This window comes from Rhizopus microsporus (assembly GCF_002708625.1).
Source record: "Rhizopus microsporus ATCC 52813 unplaced genomic scaffold scaffold_7, whole genome shotgun sequence".
Taxonomy (NCBI): Eukaryota; Fungi; Mucoromycota; class Mucoromycetes; order Mucorales; family Rhizopodaceae; genus Rhizopus; species Rhizopus microsporus.
The window spans coordinates 94949-107029 of record NW_019671922.1 but is presented as its reverse complement, the minus strand read 5'-3'; the positions used below and the strand labels follow the sequence as shown (position 1 = coordinate 107029).

The following is a 12081-nucleotide window of genomic DNA, read 5'->3' as shown; positions in this document are numbered from 1 at the left end:
AGATAATAAATTAATAATGTTATGCAAGCTATTTTTTTTATTTTATTTTTATTTTTATTTGGTTCATAAAAGGGGGTATTTATACAGTACCTTTAAATAGGCCCATTCTCACTAACATAATAACGATTGATCCAATCACGAACAAAGATACTTGCCTTGGAATATTTTCTTGAAGTCCATTTTGTGAAAAAGGCATCATGAACAACAGGTTGTGACAAATAGTCAAGAAGGATTTCGACAATAGGCTTTACGTCATGAAGGGTATATCCTGAAAGTTTGATCAGATCAGAGGTCCATTTGGTTCTACCAAGCATCTTTCTTGCCAGGCAAACAGACGCAGCGGCCATCAAAGAAGGTCTGACGGTCATCAGACGATGATCAATATAACAGACTTCCATAAAGTACTTTGACAAGGTACGTGTGTAGACATCAGCGGTTGGATCCTCATTCAAGAGACGTCGCAAGAAATTCATGGGGTTTGCATAGCATAGTTCAAAGTCCAATATGCTTAAAATAAAGCACTCGGCCCTGACTAATTCATCTTCTTCAATCGTGTCACCCGTCATGTATAAAAAGTCTTCAAGGGCAGGGCAGTACATCTCTTCGAACTTAGTTGCGATAAAAAGAGCAGCTGTACCTACAAGCTGCATTTTGCCTAGTGCAACCGTACGTCTGGATAAGAAACGATCAATGATATTAACAGCTAAAAATAGGGTCTCAGGCAATAGCTGAAAGAGATAATGAACCTCAATCACCCAGTCGATAAGGACACCACGTGTGGACCAGTTGATTTCGACCTGTTTGTCCATATAGTTAGCATCAGCCATTCTTTGATGCTCAGATTTGAGAAGGTTATGGAATATTTCTTCATTATATTCAGCTACCATCATGGGATCATTACAGCTTACTTCTTGCAACAGGTTCTTTGATTGAAGCATAAGGTTTTGAGCGCGTGTTTCTTGCATTTTATCAAAGGCAATAGCTTCATCATTGGTATCTAGTTCGATAGGAGGGGCGCCAGGCACAAGGTATTTTTGTTTGTATAGTTTCATCTTTTTATGATGTTCTTGTACTTCATCTTCATCTGCTTCAAAAGCACGCTTTAAACCAATAGCTTTACTAAGTGGCTTCTTTTTAAATAAATGTTTGAGATGTGCAGGGACTTCAATAGGAATAATAGGAACAACCTCAATTGTTGGTTCATCAGTTGTGTATCTTGTTTCGTTATCTTCAAAGAAATCCTTGACAAGCTCATCAAATTCTTCTTGACGCTTATCTGCCTTTGGAACTTGTTGGGTATCTTCCTTTTTTATTGGTTTATCATCTTGGTCTCTTATTTTGTTTCCACCAGGGATTTGTGAAGACTTGTTTTATATCAGTATATTTTATTTTTATAGTCTTTTTTATTCTTTTTATTACCTTTAATTGAATACCATTTCCTTTTCTGTTGTTACTCTTATCAGAAAGAATCGGACGCTCTTGCTGTTGTGGTTGTCGTTGAAGGATATTTTTAGTAAATGAAGAAGTGTTATTTGCTAGCTTTGTTGTTGTCGTTGTTGATGATGAATGTGAATTGTTGAATTTTGGTTGAATGTCGTTTTCCTATAGTCACGATGAATAATTAAATCATTAAAGAATTTACGCACAACTTACGCGTTGTCTAATGTTTAGATCCATTTTATCAAGTCTTTATATAAAAACGAAAATGATGATGAATATGTAATATGTAATAAAAAAGAAGTGAAAGGAAGAAAAGAAGAAAAGAAAAAAAATAAACAGAAAAGGAAAAGTTATAAAGGAGAAACAATTTGTGAGGTCAGCAAAAATAAGCATGTAAACAAAAAGAATTCATTATAGACAGAACAGCTTATTTTATTTAGTTGATACACATTTTTAATCTTTATTCTTTGGTATTGTATCTCTTTCATTGTTGTCTTTATATAGAATAATGAATGAAATCGCGGTACAACACTTGAACATCGGTAATAACATTTGGCTTTAAGCCACTTTTATTTTGTAAGCCACTGAGTAAACAAAGTAGTACCTGAATTTAGAAAAGATACTCTACTGATAATCCAAAGGGTATACATCTATCATTGCTTCATAAATAAATCAGTTTGTTAAAAAATGCAAATAACAAAGGGAGTAGAGAATATGGGGGGTACATGTGAAATGTAGACTAGTACAAAAGGAAAAGTACCTGCCAATCAATAACAGTCAAAATATTGGTACTCACAGCTTTACCTGAGCGTGTCACAGATCACACTATAGAAGATAGAGTAAAAATAATGATTCACTGTTGATAAAGGGGAATTGTATTTCATTAGCATGTCTGATAAATTTCATGCAAAAAGAAGCACGACGACAGGATTCACGTTTCTATTGTGTTCTATAGTCTGGACATGACTTTTTTTTTTATGTTGGATCAATTAATAATGAGTATCTGATAAACATTCCTGAATTAGAAATACATATTTTAAATAGTCTAAACTCGCTAGTAATAATAGTAATAATAATGACGACAATCAGATGAAGCTACATCTTTCTGCATAAAGATATTGTTTCAAGATAGTTTCTTTTTTTTCCCTTTTGTGTAAGTGCGTGGCTGTAGTTGGTACATTTCCTTTTTTATTTTAAACAGTTTGAAATATAAAAGAGAAAAAAGAGAAAGACGCGACCATATGCGCAACAATTCTTTTCTTCTACACTCTTGATCTTCGAACAGGCGGACGATGACCTAATGAGTCATGTCTACGGATGTAATATCGCTTTTCCCACAAATCACCATATCCATCTATGTCATCATCTTCTTCGTCATAGTCTACCCCATCGTCATAACGATACCCTTTCAGACTATTACGTTTATTCAGTATAATACTTGATGCCCATGGTCTATCTTGCATATATCCACTATGACTACTATCGCCGTTTCTGTTACTATTTATGGAATAAGTTTGGGTATAATGATGATCCATATCATCGTATAGGTCGTGGTTGTTCTCATAATACACATCATCATCATCAACATTGGTATCTGTCTGCTCTTCATCATCACTTTCTTCACGTTCATATGTATACCATGTCGGTTTCTCATCAAACCGTACCTTTTTTTTATTTTGTTGTTGCTGTTGTTGTGGAGGTTGCTGTGGCGGCGGATAATGTAATGGCTTTGGCTGTCGTGTTTGTTGTTGTTGTTGTTGTGGTATTACTTTTTTTCTTTGTATTCTTTGTTCTATTTGCGGACTAAGAATATACCCCATTGGTTTTTGATACTGTACTGGCTTTCTTTTTATTTGTACATGTTGTTGTTGAGGAGAAACAACGGGAGAATTCAGTGTATACTGTTGTTGTTGTTGTTGTTGTTGTTGACTTAACATAGAATTGTAAGCTGCTGCTGCATTCATTATGTACTGAGCAGCCGTCAATACGTTCATGTAATTATGTTGATTATAGAGTAATGGATTATTTGGGTACATGGCAGGATGAAGCATGGTAGGATTAAAGCTGGATATTGGTGGGTGTGGTGATATATGTGGCAACATGGTTGGCTGTTGTGGTTGTTGTGGCTGTTGTTGTGTTGGTAACGGCTGTCGTGAAGGAATAATGTTTGTATAGACATCAACAGTAGCAGACGCTTGAATTGGACTATCTGTGATTTGATTTGGTTTATAAGCTCTGATAATATGCAATACATTTTCCCAAAAGTCAAGAGGCATCTTTTTAAACTTGGATGCTGGTTGATTATGATTGACTGTGTTTGAATCGTCGTTACTACGAAGATCCAGCACGATGATCCTGACTGAGCTATCGGGTCGTTCATCGAATATGTGTGGTGATCGACCTTCCTTTTTGATTCCCGTCACTGAAAGAATTAGTGAAGAATAAAGAAAACATAAAGTTACCTGTTATCACAGGAGGTATCCCATTCGATGTCGTCTGTCTTCTTATACGTATGTGAGGGTCTGGCTTATTCGGTGAACAGTGAACATAAAGGACAACAGGATCGTTTGGACCACAGACAGTCGTAGTGTCGTGGTTAGTCAAGTTTGCAGAGTCCAGCTTGAATAATTTTTATATAAAGAAAAAGAGGGAAAAAAAAAAAGAGAAAAGAAAAAAAGAAGTGTAACAGTAAATAAAGTATGAGAGGTGTGATTATTCTTTCTCTTTCTAGTCATACTCTATTTTTTCTCTCTTTCTCTCTCTGTTTTCCTATTTTTGGGTACATCTTTTTATGCTTTGAAATGACAATAAAAAATAACAAAAGGAATATATTATTTTTAAATCCAAACTTGGAATTGTGTATGTAAACTAAATGTTTTCTAAAGCAGCATCTTGTTGTGCTTCTGCTGCAATATTCATTCTTGCTTTAATGGCACTCTTTCTTTGTGTTGAAAAATGAGACATGCCATTATCGTAACCCATACCCGCATATTGCTCATCCGTCAATTCCTGCTCAGGCGGTGCCGCAAATCCTGTACGGTGTGTCTTTTGAGGCTCGAGATCATTTGATGTCACGATGCTGCGACGAGATCGTGTGCCTCTCCTCTTACGTCTGCTCAACATTAGTTTCATTCTCTTTTTTGTTATGTAGTGTATTACCTCGATTCTCTTGTTTGATCCTTTTCCATTCTTTCAATCATAGCATCCGTCAATTCAATAATCGCTGGTGTGAAAACTTCTGCTTGTTGATTATCACGAATTGCATTGCCAATCTGGCTAGGTTCATGTTGCTGCTCTTCCTCTCCCAGTACCAAAAGTGATTTCTTATATACATGTATTTGTTCTCGTATCAAGTGAGCTATGGCAGTCCTATATAATATTTCATTAGCTGCTATCCCTCTTTTATATAAAATTGATATCTCACTTGAATTCACCACCAAGTCCCAACTCAGTTACCAGCTTTTCTGCAAACTCTTCAGGGCTATTCTTTGGGCATCCAACGTCCCATTCAAACTGATCGATCAATTCCTTATTACCCACAGTGATATCTAGTTTAATGATCGTCTTTAATTCGTCTGTCTCTTGAGGCGTGGCTGCACTTAGATTATAATCTTCTAGTTGTTCTTTTATTGACTTGGCAATAGGTTCAACAAATAGACTGGGTGGTAACCTTAGGTCAAGACAAATGACTTCAGCAAATTGTTCATGTGTAATCAATGTCTCTATACATATAAAGATGAGTCTCCCTCTTTTTGTATTCGCCCTACTATATTAATTACCATTTAGATTCCAAGTAAATGTGTCTCTTAGTTTATATCCTTCAATCTCCAAGTCAATCCGAATAGGCACTAAACATTCCTCTTTATCTGCTTGTTCTTTTAAAGCCTCTGTTGAACTTTTATAAAAAAAAAGAATTAGTACCTGTTTCTTTTATAACCATGTTCACTTTACAAATTAAATCGAACTTGTTGCTTCCTCTTCTTTTCAGCAGGGTACTTAATCTTGGGTTGAAATCCTGTCTTTCCATTACCAAATGATTGATATCCTGGTCCAAATAGATGAGCAGGGTTTTGGCTCCTGATCCTTCTTTCCAAATTAGCCTGTTCGATCAACTTTTTCTTTTCTTGTGCCAGTTCGACATGACGCTTATATTGGGTATTGAGTATGGCTTGATATTCATCGTCGCGCCTTTCGTACTGTCTTAGTGTCTTTTGTGCTGCTTCAGAAGATGCTGGTTTCATATTGAATGGTTGTTTTGTCTGCATTCGAACCATGTCTTGCCATGGATGTGGAGGATTTGGTGTTTGTCCAGGCATGACACCAGGTACAATGCCTCCACCTGTATTACCACCTGCTGCAGCTGCGGCAGCGGCAGCAGCATTTAATCGCTGTTGCTGCAAAAATTGTGCCTGTAGATTAGCTTGCATAAAAGAATCAAGAAAAAAAAAAGAGAAAAAATTTCTAAAAAAGGGCGTGTTTGTATCTCTGCGAATGACGTGGACCGTCTATGTTTGCACTTGTTCAAACAAAAGAGGGACCTTTTCTTTTTCCTTTAAGTAGAATTTGTTTTTTAGATCTCATGTTATTATGGATTTTTTTTTTTTTTTGGCTTGATTTTGTTGCTAGGATGCACGCTAAAAAAATCTGATCTGCTCAGTGCTGATATAGTAAAGGAGATTTATTTTGTTCTTCATATGCCCCTGAATTCTTGGATAATAAAATCGACCGCAAACAAGTCATTAAAAATGAAGTTGCTGCAGTAAATAAGATCAATGGATACATTTGAAAGCTAGAGTACTGTAGGCATGGAAACATCCATGATGCGCATGTACAAATATAAAAAAAGCCGGATGAATGATCGGAATAAGAGGATATAAGCCCGTAGCATAAGCTTGCTCTGTATTCATTTGTAACTGGTCTGATAAACTGCAAATCTTGGCAAATGCAGATATAGCTAATATTGAATCTATCTTTATATATTTATTCTATAGCAGTAATCTATACACTGATGTTATCTTTCTATATTCTAAAAAGACTCACGTCATTTAGACAATATTAAAATGATAGGCCTATTGACAAGGTAAAGCATGATGCATTGTTTATCACCCTCCTGCTTCCCTTTTTCTTTATTTTTCAAAATATAGTCATCAAGATTAAAAGTTGCTTTAAAAAGCATAGCAAAAAAAAACTATTCATTTGACTGATTTGTATGCGTTATTTTGTAGCGGCCTTTTTCTTTTCATTCGTCATGGGTCATCAACACAAAAGCTCATATGAACGCAAAATAAAGGAGTAAATGCACTCCGAATACTCGTTTTGCAATGCAGGCCTTTTTATTTTGATTGATATGGTTGATAAGAAATGCACCTTTTTTTTTCTACTTTCTACCAAAGGGGTTTCTTAAAGATTTGTATGACCATCAATAAAAGTTGAGATTCAGATCGGCATTTAAAATGACGTTTTTTTATTATTATTTTGTTATTAAAGAGTTATAATGAGTTGTAAGAGAATGATGATAAACATAAACAAGGAATTAGAAAAATGGATGACGTAGGAGTAAAATGAAGAAAGTAAGCGCAAGTATGCCTCTGTGTGTATGTGTGTGTGGGTTGCCCATAAACTGAGTTTGTATATCTACGTAATAAAAAAATAATCAATATTTTAGTCTTATCAATGACCTATATCCGATTGAGTATTTTGCGGCATTTGAATAGCAATTTCCTTTAATGAGCTTTATCTCTCCCATTTGATTTAATTGTCAAAAAGCAATTATCAGGTACCCTTGTGACTGTTAAATTTAGAATTTAATATAAATAAGGAGGCTCTTCTTATTTACCTTATTTCTTCACAGTTTCTATTTATTTATTTATTCAACATGGATTTGCTTAACAAAGGAGTCGAAATGATTAGACGAAGAAGATCAACATTAAAGTCTCACAAAAGAAGTTCAAGTCAAGAATCAACTATTTCAAATGCACCTAGTATATCCAACAGCATAACCAGTGATGATGGTAGCTGTTATTCAGCCAATACACCAGGACAATCTCCTGGTAGAAATTCATCCTCTTCTATTCATATTCCTGCTTCAATTACCTTCACACCCATTCACAACAACAATGACAATCATAAATCAGGTAATTAAATGTCATTTATTTCCATATCGAGTAATACTGACTTTATCACCAGAATCCATAACTATACAGCAAAAAGAACTTAGTAAAAAGTATGATTCGATCAATGCTATTCCTGACTATCTATCATCATCTCCCACACGTGCATCACCGTTATCTCCTTTACCAAGAAAACTAGATCAGCAACCGGCAGACGGCTATTTTAGTTTATCAACCAATGATTCATCAGATACGAAACAAACGCACCCATGTCCACAATCAAACTCCGTTCAAAATCAACCTATACCCCGTTCTCCAATGAAAACACATTTTTCTCCTCGCCCGGTTCATGTCACTCGTGTCAGCACCCACGCCATCCCTCGCGCTAAAAGTGCGGCAAATAAACAACAGCAACAGCGACGTCGGCTGCACCGCAAGCTTCAATTGGATGACTTCATACTCAAACGAACTGTTGGCACTGGTTCTTTTGGTCGTGTGCATTTGGCTCAGAGCAAGGTCAATGGCAAACACTATGCGATCAAGGCCCTTGATAAATATGACGTTGTCCGATTAAAGCAAGTAGAACACATCAATAACGAGCCTACCATCCTTAGAGAAGTCGCACATCCCTTTGTGGTCACTCTCTGGGACGCCTTTCAGGATGATACACATCTGTTCATGGTGATGGACTATGTTCCCGGTGGTGAACTATTTAGCATCTTACGGAAACAAAAGAAATTTGATGAACAAACTGCGAAATTCTATGCTGCAGAGGTCGTCCTGGCGCTAGCCTATCTGCATGAAAAGGATATTGTCTATCGAGACTTGAAACCCGAAAACATCCTGGTAGATGATCGTGGTCATGTCAAGCTAACCGATTTTGGATTTGCTAAACGTATTGAAGATACCACTTGGACTGTCTGCGGCACACCCGACTATCTGGCCCCTGAGATCATCATTTCCAAAGGCTACACAAAAGCAGTCGACTGGTGGGGCTTGGGCGTTCTCATATACGAAATGGTCACAGGAAAGGCACCTTTTATCGACAAGAATCCTGTGAACTTGTATCAAAAGATCTTGGAATGTCGAGTGGAGTGGCCAGAAGACATGAGCCCTGAACTCAAAGATTTACTACAAAACTTGCTTACATCTGATCTCGAAGTACGGTTCACAAGCAAAGAGATCAAGAAGCACGCCTGGTTTGATAGCATTGATTTTGAACAAGTCTTGAAACGTAAAGTGAAGCCACCGTATGTGCCCAAGGTTAAAGACGATGGTGACACGACATGTTTCGCAAAATATAAAGAACCAACCAATCTATATGGCATTGTCCGTAAAGATCCCTTTAGATCAAAATTTCCGGCATTTTAATATTCACGTATATCCTCTTCTTCCATTGTTTCTTTTATCATCTATCGCATATTCTCTCTCATATTTAATAAAGTTCTCTCATCTACGGCAAAAACCAAGTAAGGTTTATAAGAGCCATTTTTAGTTAAATTATCTTTTTTTGAAATTGCATCATTCCTAATGTCTTTCTTTATCCTGGAATTAAATATCACATGTAATAAATCATGGTGTCATTCAATTCAATGCCATCATAAAACTAGCTGCAAATATGATATCACCCCTCAAGGGTTTGTTTGCTAAAAGAAGACAAAAAAGGGCTTATCAAGAGGTTACAAGGTTAAATTAGATAAAACACTATTTTCGTCACACTCAAGAGTAGCTAAATTCTTTTTTTTTTGTATGACTTTTAATATGTGGAGCAAAGGAGCGCGGGGGAATATGTTTGATCTCAAATGAACGCAACCATCTTACAAAGATTAGTTCGTATAAGGCAAAGTCTCTACTTGCTAGCTTTAAATCGGGCACGATTTTTTTTTTGACACAAAGTGTAATCGGTGTATCACGTCGTAAAGAGTTTAAACAAGCATAAGATAACCCCCCATGATCGGTAAAACCAATGTTGAAAAGCTTACTAAGAGGTTTTATACTTAAATTTTAGATAAGATCATGTGTATGTATATGAAGAAGTAAACAAGAGAGAACTTTTTATTGGGAGTAGTAGGGCTTAGCCTAATACACACAGACCTTATGCAGTAAAGTGCGCTGCGGAGCTTATTGATACCTAAAACTCTATGCCTCTTTTTATGAGCGTGTGTATTTGTGCAAGGTGCAGTGTTTAGCATGTGTCAGGTAGGAAAAAGGACGGAGTCAAGTGCGGCTCTTAAAGATGTCCCAAGAGAGAGAGATGGGGATTATTTACTTGACTAATCAGTCACTCGACAGGCTAGAGCTTAACAAGATTAGCCTTAAAAAAAGCACTTTTTTCTCTTTTCCATTTTGAGATAGATTTTCCCTACAATCCTTCTTAAATAACCCTTAGTTTGTAAACTCACGACTTGAAGAGCCGTTAGTAAGGATGCTGCTAGTCTGATAATTCTCGTTTCTTAAGTCAACTGTAGAAATCTACACATGCACCTTATTACAGTCTGATATGCCGTGATACGAGTCTAATGAGCTTGTTATGCGCCATAGCATCATGCATAAATATGGGAAACCTATCAACAATTGAATTCTCAAAAATCCAAGAATGCATCTTGTAGATAGATATTTCTCCTAATGCAATCTTTGAAGATTAAGTTTTTCGTAAAAAGAATATACAGTTTTTTCTTTAAGTAATGTCGCATAATTCGAAAATTCATAATACAAAATATACAATATACGACATCTTGGAACGACATTACTTGCTGGAAATAGTGTACTTCACGTTCTCAACACAAAGAGCCTGTTTTTAGTAATACATCTCTATTAGATAACAAGTAGCCTGATTTTTTTTATTATATCTCATACCAATGTATGGAGGATAAGTAGGGTAATTACTTATTACTGTATAAAAAATGCGTATAGGGCTCTCTTTATCTCTTTGGGAAAGCAGATACTCTAACTGAGAGTTCATGAAAAGGACGTTAAAAAAGGATAAAGGGCCGAAATAGTAAATAAGAAGCATCTTCTCCTGATGTTTGCTAGTATCATGCACTTACAAAACTTTCTCACATGATAATCCTTTTTTACGTGAGGACCTTTGGGTAAATATGTGTGCGCCGCGGGAGTAGTATACTACCCTGGCAGCCTTTTTTTTTTTTCATGTAGATATCTAAAATCTTATTACATAGGCTTAACCGAGTGGTCTAAAAGAGAGAGAGAACAGCGTGCAGAAGCGGGATAGCTAGAAATAGTCAATAGTGTCATGCTTGCAAGGACTGGGCATGCGTTTATATCAACATAACAGGTTTTAAACATGGGTTCATTGTATTGGACAACATTTATTTTTGATATAAAGATCAAACTCTTTTCCCATGCACCTTCTTCTTACTCTACTAATAAGGAGTTAAAAATAAGATCTTTCGAGCCTATCTGCAATGTAAACATTATATTGTCCGCATATACAAAGCTTATGGACTTTTTAATAACGAAAAAGAAAGCTCTAAACGGCTATTGTAAATTGATGATTATCACAGCACAACAACCCCTTTTCCAGCAGCGATCTTTGGTCTTTAATGGTTAGCCTATGTTTCTTTGTACAAATGAGGTACAGTCAAACCTATGGAATCTGGCGTTTTCTCAAAAATAAAATTGGTGGGAAGATTGCGCGTAATTGCCACATAACTTCTGCACCTGTTTTTGTCCCTTTCTCTTTCTAATAAAAATACAACATAATGATGAATACCTTTTTTTTTATGAAGATGGACATGAAAACATTTTTAATAAAGAAGGAGACAAAGTTTGCGATCCGATGGAGGATGCTTTAACACATGTCGATGATTCCTACATAGTCCTTGAAACAATAACTAGTCGACAAATTTTCTTGAACGTTAAGCGCCCCGGAAAAATTGCTGAAGAGTTCTCAGTTAAAAAACAGTCGAAACCTAATAAGTTGAAGCCATCAGTGAAGTTATACAACAATTATAGCGACTTCACCAGAGAAACATTTATAGACCGTATGCTCGAAAATCTTCAAGAGCGTGGACTAGTGGCCAAGGTTGCAAAAGACTTAAATATTAATTACCGCACTACGTTAAGATGGCGGAAGTATTACGAAGGGACAGAAGGGGTTGAGCATAAAAAGTCTGAACAAAACAGTGGTCCGAAAAGCTCATTTACAGCCGAGCATAGCGAGTATATAAAAGAGCTACTCGATAATGACCCCCATTTATATTCAGACGACATAATAAATAGTTTGACTGAGCGATTTGAAGACTTTACTATATCAAAGTCGCAACTTAATAACCATTTACGAAACACAGTGCTCATCACTGTGAAAAAACCGATATTTGAACCTGAAGTCAGAAACTCAGTGGGAAACCTACAGACGAGATTCGAGTGGTTTATAGAATGGAAATATTCTGATCTGGATTTTACAAAAAAAATTGATGAAGCCGCGTTTCATATTAATATGAGAAATAATTGAGCTAGATCAAAAAGTGGCAGCACTGCTATAGTAAAACAACCAAAAACTAGAGCACAG

General features: G+C 36.2%; 5 protein-coding genes across 5 annotated transcripts; 2 read left to right on the top strand and 3 right to left on the bottom strand.

Moving 5' to 3' along the window:
- Positions 1 to 4: 4 nt before the first annotated feature.
- On the bottom strand, positions 5 to 1764 carry RHIMIDRAFT_280672 (uncharacterized protein). The gene is made up of 3 exons (XM_023612931.1): positions 1654 to 1764; positions 1420 to 1602; positions 5 to 1364 (listed from the first exon to the last, which is right to left on the bottom strand). Exons 1-3 carry the CDS (start codon positions 1675 to 1677, stop codon positions 93 to 95), a joined length of 1479 nt encoding a protein of 492 aa, XP_023466578.1. The 5' UTR covers positions 1678 to 1764; the 3' UTR covers positions 5 to 92.
- An 818-nt stretch (positions 1765 to 2582) lies between these two features.
- Positions 2583 to 3339, bottom strand: RHIMIDRAFT_280671 (uncharacterized protein). Its single transcript, XM_023612930.1, has one exon. The coding sequence runs from the start codon at positions 3258 to 3260 to the stop codon at positions 2703 to 2705; it is 558 nt and encodes a 185-aa protein (XP_023466577.1). The 5' UTR covers positions 3261 to 3339; the 3' UTR covers positions 2583 to 2702.
- A 1185-nt stretch (positions 3340 to 4524) lies between these two features.
- Positions 4525 to 5292, bottom strand: RHIMIDRAFT_193853 (SNF5-domain-containing protein; the record flags this gene model as incomplete). Its single annotated transcript, XM_023605998.1, has 4 exons — positions 4525 to 4555; positions 4600 to 4809; positions 4865 to 5186; positions 5220 to 5292. Coding segments are annotated over 4 exons (636 nt in total), but the record flags the coding sequence as incomplete, so codon positions are not given.
- Positions 5293 to 7868: 2576 nt separating this feature from the next.
- On the top strand, positions 7869 to 8921 carry RHIMIDRAFT_201774 (kinase-like protein; the record flags this gene model as incomplete). The annotated part of the gene is made up of 1 exon (XM_023606568.1): positions 7869 to 8921. One exon carries the CDS (start codon positions 7869 to 7871, stop codon positions 8919 to 8921), a length of 1053 nt encoding a protein of 350 aa, XP_023466575.1.
- Positions 8922 to 11349: 2428 nt separating this feature from the next.
- RHIMIDRAFT_236903 (uncharacterized protein) lies at positions 11350 to 12024 on the top strand (the record flags this gene model as incomplete). The annotated part of the gene is made up of 1 exon (XM_023608656.1): positions 11350 to 12024. One exon carries the CDS (start codon positions 11350 to 11352, stop codon positions 12022 to 12024), a length of 675 nt encoding a protein of 224 aa, XP_023466574.1.
- Positions 12025 to 12081: the final 57 nt, after the last annotated feature.